General features: G+C 36.0%; 1 protein-coding gene and 1 pseudogene across 4 annotated transcripts; both read left to right on the top strand.

Annotated features, from left to right (window-relative positions):
- The first annotated feature begins 651 nt into the window (after nucleotides 1–651).
- G6PD2 (glucose-6-phosphate dehydrogenase 2) lies at nucleotides 652–4,857 on the top strand. Of its 2 annotated transcripts, none has more exons than XM_018116344.2 (10): nucleotides 652–1,108; nucleotides 1,483–1,709; nucleotides 1,844–1,938; nucleotides 2,056–2,170; nucleotides 2,845–3,050; nucleotides 3,129–3,278; nucleotides 3,363–3,483; nucleotides 3,572–3,801; nucleotides 3,901–4,101; nucleotides 4,347–4,857. In XM_018116344.2, exons 1-10 carry the CDS (start codon nucleotides 904–906, stop codon nucleotides 4,594–4,596), a joined length of 1,800 nt encoding a protein of 599 aa, XP_017971833.1. In that variant the 5' UTR covers nucleotides 652–903; the 3' UTR covers nucleotides 4,597–4,857. The 2 variants fall into 2 exon arrangements, with proteins under 2 accessions (XP_017971833.1, XP_007043909.1); XM_007043847.3 differs by having other exon boundaries at nucleotides 1,477–1,709.
- A 2,833-nt stretch (nucleotides 4,858–7,690) lies between these two features.
- LOC18608928 (transcription factor TCP20 pseudogene) lies at nucleotides 7,691–9,343 on the top strand (annotated as a pseudogene). Of its 2 annotated transcripts, none has more exons than XR_016024416.1 (2): nucleotides 7,691–8,842; nucleotides 9,104–9,343. The product of XR_016024416.1 is annotated as a transcription factor TCP20 pseudogene, transcript variant X2 (transcript). The 2 variants fall into 2 exon arrangements; XR_016024415.1 differs by having other exon boundaries at nucleotides 7,696–8,919.
- The last annotated feature ends 4,987 nt before the right edge of the window (nucleotides 9,344–14,330 follow it).

Below are 14,330 nucleotides of genomic sequence, written 5' to 3'. Positions count from 1 at the left end.
CTTGTCAATCATTTTAGGGAAAGTTTAGTAGTTTCAGCCCGTTAAAATGCTAATTAGATACAATGTTTAAAAAGGTTTTTGTATTATTTAAGAAAATTTAAATAAAGTTTTATTCTTCTATTATATTTTATCAAATCATGTATTTTTATTTTGAATCAAATAAATCTTTATATTTAATAATTGATTAATTATCATTAGTTAAAATATTACTTATTATTTTATATTTGTATGGCAAAAACATAACATTGTCATGGAGGTAAAAATATTATATAACCATACCACTTTATTACATCAGTATACCACATCATCATCCATATGACATATCTACATACTTTATGATATAAAATGGCAAGTAGTATTTTAACTAATAATAATTAATCAATTATTAATTAAAAAAACTTATTTAATTTAAAATAAAAATATAAAATTTTAATTGAACGTGATAAACGAATAAAAATTTTATTTGAATTTTTTTAATAATTCATGAATTTTGTAAGTAATTTTTCCACTAATTATTCCTTAACCCAGCCCAAATGCAATAAAAATTGAATTTGGCCCATTAAACGATCTAGGTCCAGTTCCGGATCCAGCTTACCAAAGTTATAAACATGTTGAAAAATAAGTTACTCAAGCAACAACCAAAAATAAAATAAAAGGAATTAAAGTGCAATTTGTCCTCTCTTCTCTTTTCTCTGAGAATTATTAGGCAAATCTTAAGTACCCTTTCGGAGATCTCAAGGGTCTTGCCCCTCGATGTTTCCCAAGTTGTCTCAGCGTCTGTATTTCTCCTTCAAAAACTCTGACTCCTCCCACTTTTCGTTTCTCTCTCTCTTTCACATAAATACTCTATCTTTTTCTGCCTTTGTTTTCGTGATTCAACAAAATTAAAGAAACAGAGAGCTTATGCAGCAACGAGTTTTAGTAGAGATGGCAACCTTTTCTTCAACGCATTGTCCTTCATATTCTTATTCTTCATCTATAAAGGGAGGGCAAAATCAACACTTTGCTTTCTCTTCTTCTTTTCTGAGATTGTCTGTTCCAGCTAAAGCCAAGTTCTTTCTTCAATCTCAAACAAGTTCCTATCAAAGTGCTGTTCTCATGCAAGATGGTTAGTTTCTTTCTCTCTTTCTTTTTTCATTTTGGTCTTTTTCCCTTCATTTTGTATACTTTTATTTTATGGGTTCTTTTGGTTTTGATATATTTTCAATTTCTTTCTTGTTTTGATTTATTGTTTTGGTTTCTGAATACAAGGAAATGCGTGCAAAAGATGTTGTACAAAAATATCAATTCTTTATTATGTTTGGGGATTGCGAAAAAGCCTTAACTTGATTAGCAATTAGCTTAATTCCAATTTATATGACTGATATGGATGTTTTTCTTACATGAGCAAGGTTTGTATATTTCCTTTGATCTTAAATGTTATATATATACATGTATATGTATGTATATGTATATGTAAATGGTTTTCATGCATAGGTGCAGTGGCCACAAAAGTTAACCCCGTGGAAAAAGAAACTCCTCTCAAGAAATTGAAAAATGAATTGTTGTCAGTTACATCTTCAGAGGAATGGGATGAGAAAGCATGTTTTGATATCAATGAAAATGAGTCAACTGTCAGTATCACAGTGGTTGGAGCTTCTGGGGACCTTGCAAAAAAGAAGATATTTCCTGCGCTTTTTGCACTCTATTACGAAGACTGTCTTCCTAAGGTTAGATTTTTTTTTTTCTTGTAACTTTCATCCAAAAGTGTCACCTTACTATTGTCTTCTAAACTGCCTACAACTTTAATCTGGTTATTGTTGTAATGTAATTAATGTCAGAAATGCGGTTTATTTGCTTGCAGCACTTTACCGTCTATGGTTATGCCAGGAGTAAGATGACTGATGCAGAACTTAGGAACATGGTGAGCAAGACCCTTACCTGCAGAATTGATAAAAGGTGATTCATTTTCTATCATTTCTTTGTCACTTGAAGCTTGCATGCTGTCATAAGTGGATTTAATTGTGGCTTTTAATTGCTTATAAAACTTAAATGAGGTTTGATATGTAATTCCAGGGAGAATTGTGGTGAAAAGATGGACCAATTTCTTAAAAGATGTTTCTACCACTCTGGTCAGTATGATTCTGAAGAAAATTTTGCACAGCTAGACAAGAAGCTCAAGGAGCATGAGGTAATGAGGTTGTGGTTTATTTAACTGGAATTTCATACCATTGCTTTGGGCAGGAGGATCGTAATGTTGAAATGAATTCTGGCTTGCCGTCTGTGATCTTTGTTCGATTCAATGTTTTGGTGGGATTAAAGAGTTTAGACCAAATTTTGTGAATGATGCATTGAGCACAATATTCACCTAAATCTCCACTTTTACAGACGAGTTAAGTTTGTGCTAAAGCGGCTGGACACTTTCTTGCGTTTAATTTTAATTTGTGAATTGGATAATGTGAAGTATTCTCACTCTGTTTCTATTAAATCACCATGGTACTTGTACATAAGTCAGTATCCATATATCTTGTTAACTAATTGTTGTTCATAAACTACTACTAACCTTTATCTAGGAAATCGATGACTGGACAATCATTATCTTATCTGAGCTTGTGAAATGGTGTCATCAGAACATTCCGACAATACGGCCTATATATTTAGCTAATGCCCTCCAAGTTTGGAGTTGCAATAAGCACTTCACATGTTTCATTTAAGTGTTATATTTCTTCTTTAAGATCAAGTAGTGTAGGAGGATCTGCTTGTGCCCTACTATACTTTTTCTTTTCCTGGATAGCATTAATTTTATTATTCTTTTCATAATTTGAGAATTCAATTCTGTTTGCTGATGTGAAATTGCTCGTGCAGGGTGGGAGGGTTTCTAATCGCCTATTTTATTTATCTATCCCTCCAAATATTTTTATCGATGCTGTGAAATGTGCAAGCTTGTCAGCTTCATCCGGCAATGGTTGGACCAGGGTCATTGTTGAGAAACCTTTTGGTCGAGATTCAGAATCTTCTGCTGCACTGACAAAAGCCCTGAAGCAGTACCTTGCAGAGGATCAAATATTCAGGTGAAGTTTGCCTGCCCATGATTGGTGCTGGTTATGCAAAGAATGTGAACTCTGATTAGATTGATATTCTTTCTACAGGATAGACCACTATCTAGGAAAGGAACTTGTGGAAAATCTATCTGTTCTCCGTTTCTCCAATCTTATTTTTGAGCCCTTGTGGTCAAGGCAGTATATTAGAAATGTACAGTTGATATTCTCCGAAGATTTTGGAACTGAAGGACGCGGAGGGTAACTTTCCTTGTTTTATAGTATATTAAGCATAAACTATGCTAAAGACTTGTGACCCATTTGATTCTGTTGTTGGTTATCTAGGTATTTTGATCATTATGGAATTATTAGAGATATAATGCAGAATCATCTGCTTCAAATACTTGCTCTCTTTGCTATGGAAACCCCCGTGAGTTTGGATGCTGAGGATATAAGAAATGAAAAGGTAACCTGATATGGGCTATTTTAAGATGTGATAGCATGATCTTATCTCTATATTTGCATTTCTCAATAAACTGCTTGCTTGGTTTCAGGTCAAGGTATTGCGGTCAATGAGGCCTTTGCAACTTGATGATGTAGTTATCGGACAGTACAAGAGCCACACTAAAGGAGGCATTTCTTACCCTGCCTACACTGATGACAATACTGTGCCCAAAGATAGCTTGACTCCAACTTTTGCAGCAGCTGCTCTCTTCATAGACAATGCAAGATGGGATGGGGTGCCTTTTCTAATGAAAGCAGGAAAAGCATTACACAATAAGAGGTAAATGGAATTGATAAAGAAATTTGAATTCATATATATTCTATCTGGGATTTGGATTATTTAATACATGCTTGCCACTAAGATTTCTTTCATCTCCAGGGCAGAGATAAGGGTACAGTTCAGGCATGTGCCTGGCAATTTATATAACCGAAACTTTGGAACTGATCTTGATCGAGCTACAAATGAGCTTGTCATTCGAGTGCAGCCAGATGAAGCTATTTATTTGAAGATCAATAACAAAGTCCCTGGGTTGGGAATGAGATTGGACCGCAGTAACCTAAACCTTCATTATGCTGCGAGGTATACTTAAAAATTGCTTTTATATTAACGGAAAGGATTCAATATTTTGCTGTTTCGAGCTCTACAGTATCTGTATGGTTAGTTATATGGATAGATGGGTGTATGTAGTTGCTCTTTACTGTTTAAAGATGGAGATCTAGAAGCACGTGCAGATTGTACATTTCTTATTATTCATTTGAGAAGACTTGTCATATAGACGGCGACTAATTTAGAACTTGCTTTACTTATGGGTTTGTTGGTTGTAGATATTCCAAAGAGATCCCAGACGCATATGAGAGGCTTCTGCTGGATGCTATTGAAGGTGAGAGGAGGCTGTTTATCCGAAGTGATGAGCTGGATGCTGCCTGGGCGCTCTTCACTCCTGTTTTGAAGGAGCTGGAAGAGAAAAAAATTATACCCGAGTACTATCCATATGGAAGCCGTGGCCCTGTTGGGGCTCATTATCTTGCAGCGAGATACAATGTCCGGTGGGGTGATCTTGGTGTAGACCAGTGAGGTACATTTCAACATTGCGGTCGGCATGGGATGGGATTCTCGGAACGGAAAGCTTTGCTGTATCTACATAAAGCTTGCCCAAAATTTTTAACTGCTACGAAATCCACGTTTTATTTATCAATACGGTGCCAATTAGCTAGGAGCATGCAGTTGTGCAAGCAAATGTAATCAACAAGGGAGAGATGGATTGTCCTTCCGATTCTTGTATTAAAAATGTGATTTTTGCATTGATACTTTTGCAGGGTTATCAGTTTTGCTAAATCTACAAAGCATAAAATTCCCAAGGAAATAGGTTCCTCCTCTCCCCGCCCTTTTTTTCTTTTAATTAAAAAAATTATTGCCTTTGAAAGCAGAACCGAACGTTATTGATAAAGTGAAGAATATAGATGTGACTTGGATAGAAGCGTGTGACGTTTGTACTGCTGAAAGTAGCCAATGGTTTGTGTAAGTTGCTTGTGCTCTCCACGTCTCTCTTTATTAAAAAAAATGAAAGACAATTGAAGAATTAATGTCATTGTACTTGGGCAGTGTAGGGGATCCAAATAACCCCATGCACGATGGCAACAAGGTTTTGCATCATCTTGTTACCAAGGGAATTTTCACTTTTCACAGCAGTAATGTTTTTCATTTTCTAGGAGTAATATTTTGGGTGCAACATATTGCTCATAGGAAGACTTTATGAATCCTACACAGTTGAAATTTTTGGCATTGAAAAGACTGATGGACGATAGATTGTATGTGTACTGTGTACTGTGTACCATGTACACTAACTCGGCAACCATTGATTGAGGAGAAGTGAGAAAAATGCTTTTCTAAAACTACAACCAAACAGAAAAGTTGTTGGAAACTTGGCCCTAAGAGTTGTAGTTACTGGTTAGCCTTTAGTCGGGATAAAACCTAGTAGAAAAAAGGGATTTTCATCTTTACAATCGGCAGTGAAGGGGAATAGTTTTGGAGGTTTTTGTGAATGCTGGAAGATGAGGCATGGGGGGCTGATTTCTGTTTCAAATAATTGTCTGATTCCATAACCGTAGAGGAATATCTAATTCTGCTTTACAATGATTAAAAAAAAAAAAAAAGCCACTCTCGATCATATCAACAGCGATGGCTTTTGTAGTTTTGTGCAATACGCATCTTCCTTAAAGCCAGCCATCACACGCCTCGTTTGTTATTTTCTGGGAAGGGCTGCTTTCTTTCACATTTCCTTCTGTTGAAAGGTTTTTTAACCATTTGCGTGATGTGTGACCTTTGTGTTTTGCTACTTAAGTCTGACAAGAGGGAATTTCTCCTAGGCCAAGGGGCAGGGCATCCACCCCCTACACTCTGGATTATTGGTTCAAGTGACTTTATTTTGCAAGACTATGATACATTGTTTCTTTGCTTTTCTTTATAGAAAATTTTTGGCTTTTACTTTTTCGAAATGAAGAAACAGAATATCACTTTTACTTTGAGAACAAAAAATAATTAAATTTTTTTAAGAGGTGTTTGAGGTTGATAACATCTCAACTCATCTTTGGAAGGGCAGGTTTAAGTTTTAACAAAGAATATACCTGAATTGATTCACAACCTTAAATGAATGGGACCTTGAAATGTCCAGGCACCAAGAAAGGAGGATCCCAGATGTATCCAATATGAAAAAACACAAGGAAAAGGTGGACAAGTTGTTGAGTTACAGCATACAAATATTGACTATACATACCGAAAACATTAATTGTAAAGACAAATATATGACCCAACAGCCTCCAGGATCAACCTTGTGATCTGCATTGACAACTTTCTTCACAGAGAATGAATTTCTTTCAACAGGCGGTGGCAAAGCCACAAAAGCTGGGTTGATTTTGGAGTAAGATCAATGAAACTTGGTGAGCCAAGAAATGGATTGGGGTTAATCAAAACCAATGCCGTTCATATGGAGACAATTCAAGCACTTCAAAGTATTAAAAGGTTAATTATACTGAATTTATGGAGCAACTTTTCAAACCTACTAAAGTGACAACTTTCTGATACAAAGGTTCAAACTTAAGTGATGTTGGGTGATATGTCAATAGCAAACTTTTTGGAAGGGCCCCGATGTGTCCCCAAGGTGGGCAACAAACATAAGAAAACGATGCAACTCAAGTAGACGCATGGATCAAACCTACCCTCTGCAAGAAAAAGCGAATTCTCTCCATTTCCCTGTTGTTCAACTTCATGGTTTTGGTTTGGTTTTATCAATCTTGTTAAATACTAGAGACTATATAAGTTGAATCACTACTCAACTCTAGTTTCCATTTGGCTGATAGGCCTGGCTGAAATGCCTTACTTCACATATTTATTTAGCAGAAAGATGGGCGTCTTTCCATTATGGACTTTAAATATATATAAAGAAAATTGATTGCCGATTATGCAGATTTTTGCTTGCACAGTAGATAAAGTTGAAGGTGCCTAGTTTCAAGGACCCACTTATTATCTGCAGCTAGCCCTGGCCATGACTTCATATCTCCTGTGCATGTGGACGCATTCCCTTCAGTTTCTCTACCCTTTCAAGAAGGGCAGTGAAGTCACCCACTGCTTCATACCTCGAGACACAGCATTATCTAAAACCGTGTGGAGATTGATTATTAATTTTAGGCACAAAAGACGCGTGATTGCCATTATTTCTAATGATAGGATTCTGAGAAGAAGAAAAAAACTTAAAATAGGAGACTCGACAGTTTACTGTCTATGACTTGTTGAAGAAGGTGCAAATCCCCAACTACGAGGTGGGGACTCATTCTTATCCTAGGCTGTGTTGCGTCATATGATTTTTACTTGGTTCTCATGTTATATCACCATAGGGAAATGAATAAGACCTGTTCTCTTTCTCAATAGGCCCGTCTGTTGCTTGTTTGTTTCTCCTAGTTTTCTACTTTTCTTACCCTACAAAAGTACAATTGAGTGTCCTGCTATCCCATATGGGAGATTTAATTTAATTTAATTATATCATAATTATATTGAGGGTTTTAACTTTGCTTTCTATGGCGATGAGAATTTGCCACCTGAATTAGGTAATAATATGATATCTTCTCTAGTCAAAAGAGTAACAGGCTAGGAGGGGAAAGTAGGATAGAGAGGGAGAGAATGAGAAAAGCTAACCTTTTTTATTTTTCTTTTTCCTCAAGTGAACCAGAGAAAAAAAGTTGACATAAAATCATTGAGGGGTAACTTTAAATTGAAACTTTGTGGTTCCAATATTTGAACATTAAGCCAAAACATTTGACAATTACATTGAAAGGGTAAGAAAGCAAAGTCCAATAGAGGTCACCTTCTCCAATCAAGAAGGCCCCATAATTCTTTTTCCCATGTTTACATGGAACCTAAGGGCTCAAATCATCATCCACAAGAGGTGCCCACCTTCTTGATTCCTCCCCAAAAGGCGAACATGGCAGAGAACAACAAGCCTGCAGAGATCAAAAACTTCCAAATCATGATTGCGAGCAAAGATGATAACAAGAAGCAACTAGCACCCAAGAGAAGCTCAAACAAAGACAGGCACAAGAAAGTTGATGGAAGAGGTAGACGAATAAGGATGCCAGCTCTATGCGCGGCCAGGATTTTTCAATTGACCAGAGAATTGGGTCATAAATCCGATGGAGAGACGATTCAGTGGCTGTTGCAGCAAGCTGAACCATCGATCATAGCCGCAACTGGAACTGGGACTATTCCTGCTTCAGCTCTGGCAGCTGCAGGAACCTCTGTTTCTGAGCAGGGGAACTCTGTTCCAGCAGGTTTGCATACAAAAATCGAAGGACTGGGGTCAGGTATTGGGTCCAGAGATAGGAACAACTGGTCAATGATGAGTGGAAATATAGAAAGATCTCACATTCCAAGTGGGGCATGGCCTTCTATTAATGGAATTGCATCAGGGTTTGCTCAAGGTTCAGGGCAACTCACATCAGCATCAAATTTTGGAAGTGAAAACTCCAATAACATCCCAAAATATGGGTTCCATGGGCTTGAATTTCCACATATGAATATGGGTTTTGTGAGTTTTTCCTCGTTGCTTAACGGTAGCAATCAGCAGGTTCCAGGTTTGGAGCTTGGGCTTTCACAGGATCCGCATTTTGGAGTGTTGAATTCTCAAGCTTTTAGCCAGTTTTACCAGCAGATGGGGCAGCAGCGAGGTGGTGTAGGCTCCTTGAATCAGCAGCAGCAGCTTTCTGATAAGGATGATTCCCAAGGATCTAAACAGTAGCTACAAGCATTAAAGAAGAAGAGCTCAATTTTGGTCAGTACCGAGTCACTTAAGTTTAGAAGCTGGTAGTCGAACCCCATTATGTTGTCTTCATAGACGAGAAATTAGAGGTAAAAGCTGAAGCAGCTTTCTGATTATTTAACTAGCTGGGGCTAGGGTTATATAGAATTATATAGTTTTGACTAGTATTCTGGTTTCTTTATCACGAAACACATGCAAATTCTTGTTGATGTTGTTCTAATTTTATTCCTACAACATTAGCATAACTCTATCTCCTTGGCTTGTGGCATGCAGATGAGTTCTGAAGAGCACAATGGCTTGGAAATTGGATTTGGTTTGCTTCTTGTTAAACTTTGAGGTGTGTTATTATAGTCTACAACAATTTTGTTGGGAAAATATCGCTTGTTTGCTTTACATGTCCAAAGTAGCGTTCTGTTTTTAATACTGTAGGATTTCCATTTTGAATGTTGAAGTAGAGATTTAGAATGTTACAGAAATTACAGCATATTTCTTATGTGCGATAGTCATTCGGTATCCTGATGCGTCCAACAGAGCTAATTTCAGATAACTTTAGTACTCTCTCTGTAACATTGGATCTTTATTAGCTTTGCCTACATACACGAGATTTCTTCCTTCAAAGAGATGATGAAGAAAATCTTGTTGCAGAGCTAAGTGTTTATATTTGATGCATTATCAATATATAAGATTATATAGTCAAATTGTATTAAACATAAATTCATGAGATTCAAAATGATAAATATACACTTGTATCCTGCAGACGATACAATTTTATCTTAGCAATATCAAGGCACCGCCAAGTTACAGATTTGATCTGAACTTTATGCTCTAAAGCAGGGACTGTCGGCTATTTGGGGTTTGAACGATCCCAACCAACTAATGATTAGTCAATGGTTAAATAATTTTGACAAACAATCGAACAAAAAGATATGGTTGAAGAAATGTTATTGAACCCTCCCAATTAAGAATCTTCAACTCGTTACTTTGATTTCTTCTGCTCTCATCTTCTTTTTTCCTCTCCAATCTACTTTACAGAAGCCTAGCAACGTTGCTTCTGCTTTTCAGATTCTACTCAAGGCATCTTGATTGACAATCCAGTGACTTTGTTAGATGCAAAGAGCAACCTCGTTAATTAGCAAATCTAAAGTAACTTTTTTTAAGGCAAAACAGATACCAAAGATGATCTTCCAGGGAAATTTGGCACTGGCAGGTAAATAGGAAATCCAAGTTCAATGGTTTCCTTACGTAGATCGTAATGGTATACTTTATGCTCTTTAGTCAAATGTGTACAACTCTGCACTGTTCTTCTGCCTCGCCTGTCTGCACTGAAGTGGCAGTGCTTATTGCTTGCTTGCTGAGGGAGAAAAATGAAAAAGGTTGTACAGCTCGCTTCCTAATTCTGAGCTTTACCGTCCTTAAACACAAAATAGGATAACAAATGATGGTGTGGAATATCGAAAAGTTATGGGATGGGCCAGGGAAAGGACAAAGAGAAGCGGCAATGGATGCAACCGTATTTTATTCTCCTCTTCCAGAGAACCTCACAATGAACTCATAAAAGGAAGGGGAGGGATTAACCTATGTTTTAACTTAATGGAAACCTGTTAAGAATTTTGAGGGCATTTTGGTGCAAAAATGTGACAGTAGACCTAAAAAAAAAACTCTGCACTCGAGCATTTAGTTCATTAATTGGTGCATCCGAGCATTTAGTTCATTAATTGGTACATCCGAGCGTTTAGTTTATTAATTGATGTATAATCCTCTACTTAAAGAGCTGAATTCGAATCCATTAAACAGAAAACTCTCCTTTTGTCTTTCAATAAATTTTTTTATTTCAATTAAAAAATTCAATAGATTTTAAGGCCGTATAATATTTTACTGTATTTTTCTAATAATTTAAAATTGAGACCTTCGATTAAAATATTTAAGATTGAATTATCGAATTTCTAATTATTCACGGTTTACATCAATCATTTATATAGATAGAAGATGGACTTGGCCTTCATATATAAAAACATTGCATAATGCTTGTTCAGAAGCAACTTGCATGCTCAAGCATAAGAACTTATGGCAAATTCAACCTTCTCAAAGTCAGAGCTTGGGAACCCTGCCCTTTCCTTTGTCAGGCAGCAGAATGGGGAGGCTGCTTGGTTGAATTGTGCTCATTGAGATATAGTGCAGCTCCAAGATGGGATGCAATCTGACATAGCTAGGCAGGAGAAGATGGAATGGCATAGGGTTATATGGTTTCAATATTATATCCCTAGACATGCCATTATTGCTTGGATGGTTATTCTTGACAGGCTTCCTACAAAGCAAAGAATCAGATCATGGGGGTGCTTCCAATGTCGACACAGCTGTTAGATGAAGGCTTAAAGGAGTTTAGCATATTTCAGGGGACAGAATTAATAGACTGCTTGTTAAAAATTGGGGGAGGGGGGGGGGTGTTGGGGTTGGGGGGCGCTAGGGGAAGATATACTTGTATAGCTGATGTTTGCTATTAATTTGTTTGTTTTCACAATCAGGTTTGCTGCCCAGTGCAGTTTGTAGCAGGCTTGCCTTGCCTGCTTCTTTGGATGAATAAAAATTTGCATGCAGGGCTACATTGAGCCTAAACTTGAATTAGCTGGGCCCCAAGTGGTGTGCTGCAGACGAGTCCATTCTCCAAATGTGACAATTGTGTCTAAAAGCCCAACCGATTTATACAGGACCTCAAACGTAGGACAGTCAAATTTGGAGTATTCCAGGGAAAGGCCTGAACCCATGAAGAAGGGCGTTGTTAAAGCTGTTTCCGCCTTGCCTTGAGAAAGACACGAATGACAATAAATAAGAATGATGTTGAACAAACAAAATCTATAAATAATTGTTTTTGTCTTGTTTCAATGGTAAGGGTCGATAGATTGGAGAAGGATAACCCTCAGAAATGAGTGCTAGTAAATCCAGGATGGGTAGGGGTCCACTCACTTTTGGACCACGTCAAGATGAAGTGGATCCAATCTAATATTAGAGATGATGCTCAGCTTTACAAATGCACATGTGATCTCTTTCTCTGGCAACTCCAATGCAAAGCTAATTTGATATTTGGTGGCAACCATGAAACAGAAAACAGTTTCTACGTCTTTTGATTAAAAATCTAAGTCGTTTTTACTGTTTATGTGTGATTCCGTGACTTTCCAGCATGTTTTGTGCCTAAGGCCGAATCTAACTTTGAGCTTTTTAATAATTATTCACATGTACAACTGTCATTATTTTTACTAATGAATCTCTCTCTCGTGTGTGTGTAATAATGATGATTTATATAAGAAATCTTTTTCATCTTGAGTAAAATTATTTTGATTCAAATAAATTCAATTAATACAGTTTAATCATTTTGATTTTAATTATTTTCATTGGTTTGTTTACTCAGTTTACAATGTCTACAATTCCTAATTGAACTAACCAAATAAACCAATCTTAAATAATATATATTTTTGTTATTAAGAATAAAATCTACTAATAAAGAAATAATTTCATTTCCTTCTTATTTCGTTCAGTTCAATTCAGTTCATCTGTTCTGCGCAGCATCAAAACCTTTCCAAACAAACTCCTCAACCAATTTCCTCCTTTTCCAATTTTCCCTTATTCCCATTCCTTAATTTCCTATTTGAAACCTTAAGCCCCAAATTAGAAAAACTCTAATGTCACGGGCTTGGAACTTTAGCCAAGTTTCGTGCGATATTGTAGATTCGTGTTCGTAAAACTAAGCAAGATTAAACGAGGTTTTTTGACAATTGGTGCTGAAACGTAAAATAAATGAATATAAAAAAAGAGATTAGGGAGAATAAAAAGTATTATTATTCCAATGATCTAAACTTGGTGTGTAAGTAAAAGCAAATAAAAAAGTATCTAACTTACACTTTCTTAGAGTACAAGAAAAGTAAAGTCCTAAAACTATACCTCCTTAATCAACAAGTAATCAATAAGAAAGATTTTTTTTTTTTGAAAAGTATTCTAACTACCCTATAATACTTTACTTGACTCCTCAGGTGACAGTTGATGGACCCCTACATGTGGATTGACTTGACAATCCATATGGGCTGGACTACTCATAGATCTGCGAAGTGTGACACCTAACCTCAAATCCCAAATATTTAGTTCTTCAATTATTCTTCAGTTTTTTTTTTTTTTTGTTTCAACCTTCATGGTAAGTAAATTTTTATTTGATCTGTATAACATATGCATTATAATGTTAATCATAGTATCTACATTGATATATAATTAAAGCATAAAACATTCTATTGATGTGTTGTTTTTTCATTTTATTTATATAATATTTCTATTATAATGTTAATTATAGTATCTATACTACATTATAATGTTGTTTTTTATGTCCATAATATGAAACATAGTTGTATTGGCGGTTTTTGTCTTGTAATTTGTTCAAGTAGCCTCGGTTCTTGAAGAGGATTTTTTTGCTTCTTTTAAGTTTGATTGTTTGAGAGGTAATTGGTTCCCTTTAATTTCCTATGTTTTTTGCGATGGTTCTCTTCGTCTATTTGTGGTTCGTTGGTTTTAGTTGTTGGAAATCATTCTTACTTTTGGAGTGGTCTATGGCCTCATTCTGCAGCTTGGCTCAACCTTTTCTTCTTTCTACTTTTCTTTTACTTGATTTCTTTAAGTTCGATTTCCGTTAACAATTGGATCGATTTAATTTTTTAAAAAATTTTATTTGATTTTCAGAACTTTCAGATCGAATCCTAATCACTCATTAGTATTTTTATTTTAAGTAAACTTCACCTCTATTTCTTATACGTTGAACTTTTTCTATACTTTTTACGTTTACAAAAAATTAAAATATTAATTTTGTTCAATGAAATTACGAAAATATTCTTAAATTTGAATAAATAATCTAATTTTGAATTGAATGTATTTTAATAAAATTAATAGTCTATCTCCCACACTCTGGATGTTAATTACAAAATAACATGAAATGTCTTGGGAGGAAATTGAAACTATAAAAGATGTAGGTAAAGTTTACCTATTTTATTTTCACTAGAAAAAAAAAAAAAAGAAGAGAGCGCTATGCTTTTCTCATAGAAATAACGTAATCCCATTAAAAAGATCCCATCCACATGCTTAAGTTTCGGAAACAGGTGGGTCTTACACAACTTTACTTGATGGTACGGAAATGTTGTCTCCCTTCCCTTATGAATCGTGATCTGCTCCCCCCCATTTAAATACGGAATATAGATTCTGCACAGCCACAAACAGATGCATACATGAATAATTTCACAATGCTTGTCTTCTGAATGGAGCGGACATGGCTTAGAAAGGGGCGAAGATTTGCTGAATTAGCCATCCGGTGCTATGCCCAAAGTGAAAAATCACTCTTCACCCTTCGTTTCTTCTTTTCCATGTTTACTGGGGACAGAACCCTGCTTCACTTATGTGGCAGAGTTGCATGTGGTCGTCCAGACAATCAAACAAGTCTACCCCCTTCCTTCACTCCATGTGGCTGTCATGT

Source organism: Theobroma cacao, chromosome 2, assembly GCF_053813885.1.
Source record: "Theobroma cacao isolate CCN51 chromosome 2, ASM5381388v1, whole genome shotgun sequence".
Taxonomy (NCBI): domain Eukaryota; kingdom Viridiplantae; phylum Streptophyta; class Magnoliopsida; order Malvales; family Malvaceae; genus Theobroma; species Theobroma cacao.
Note: the sequence above shows the minus strand (reverse complement) of the source record. Positions and strands in the feature narration are given on the sequence as shown.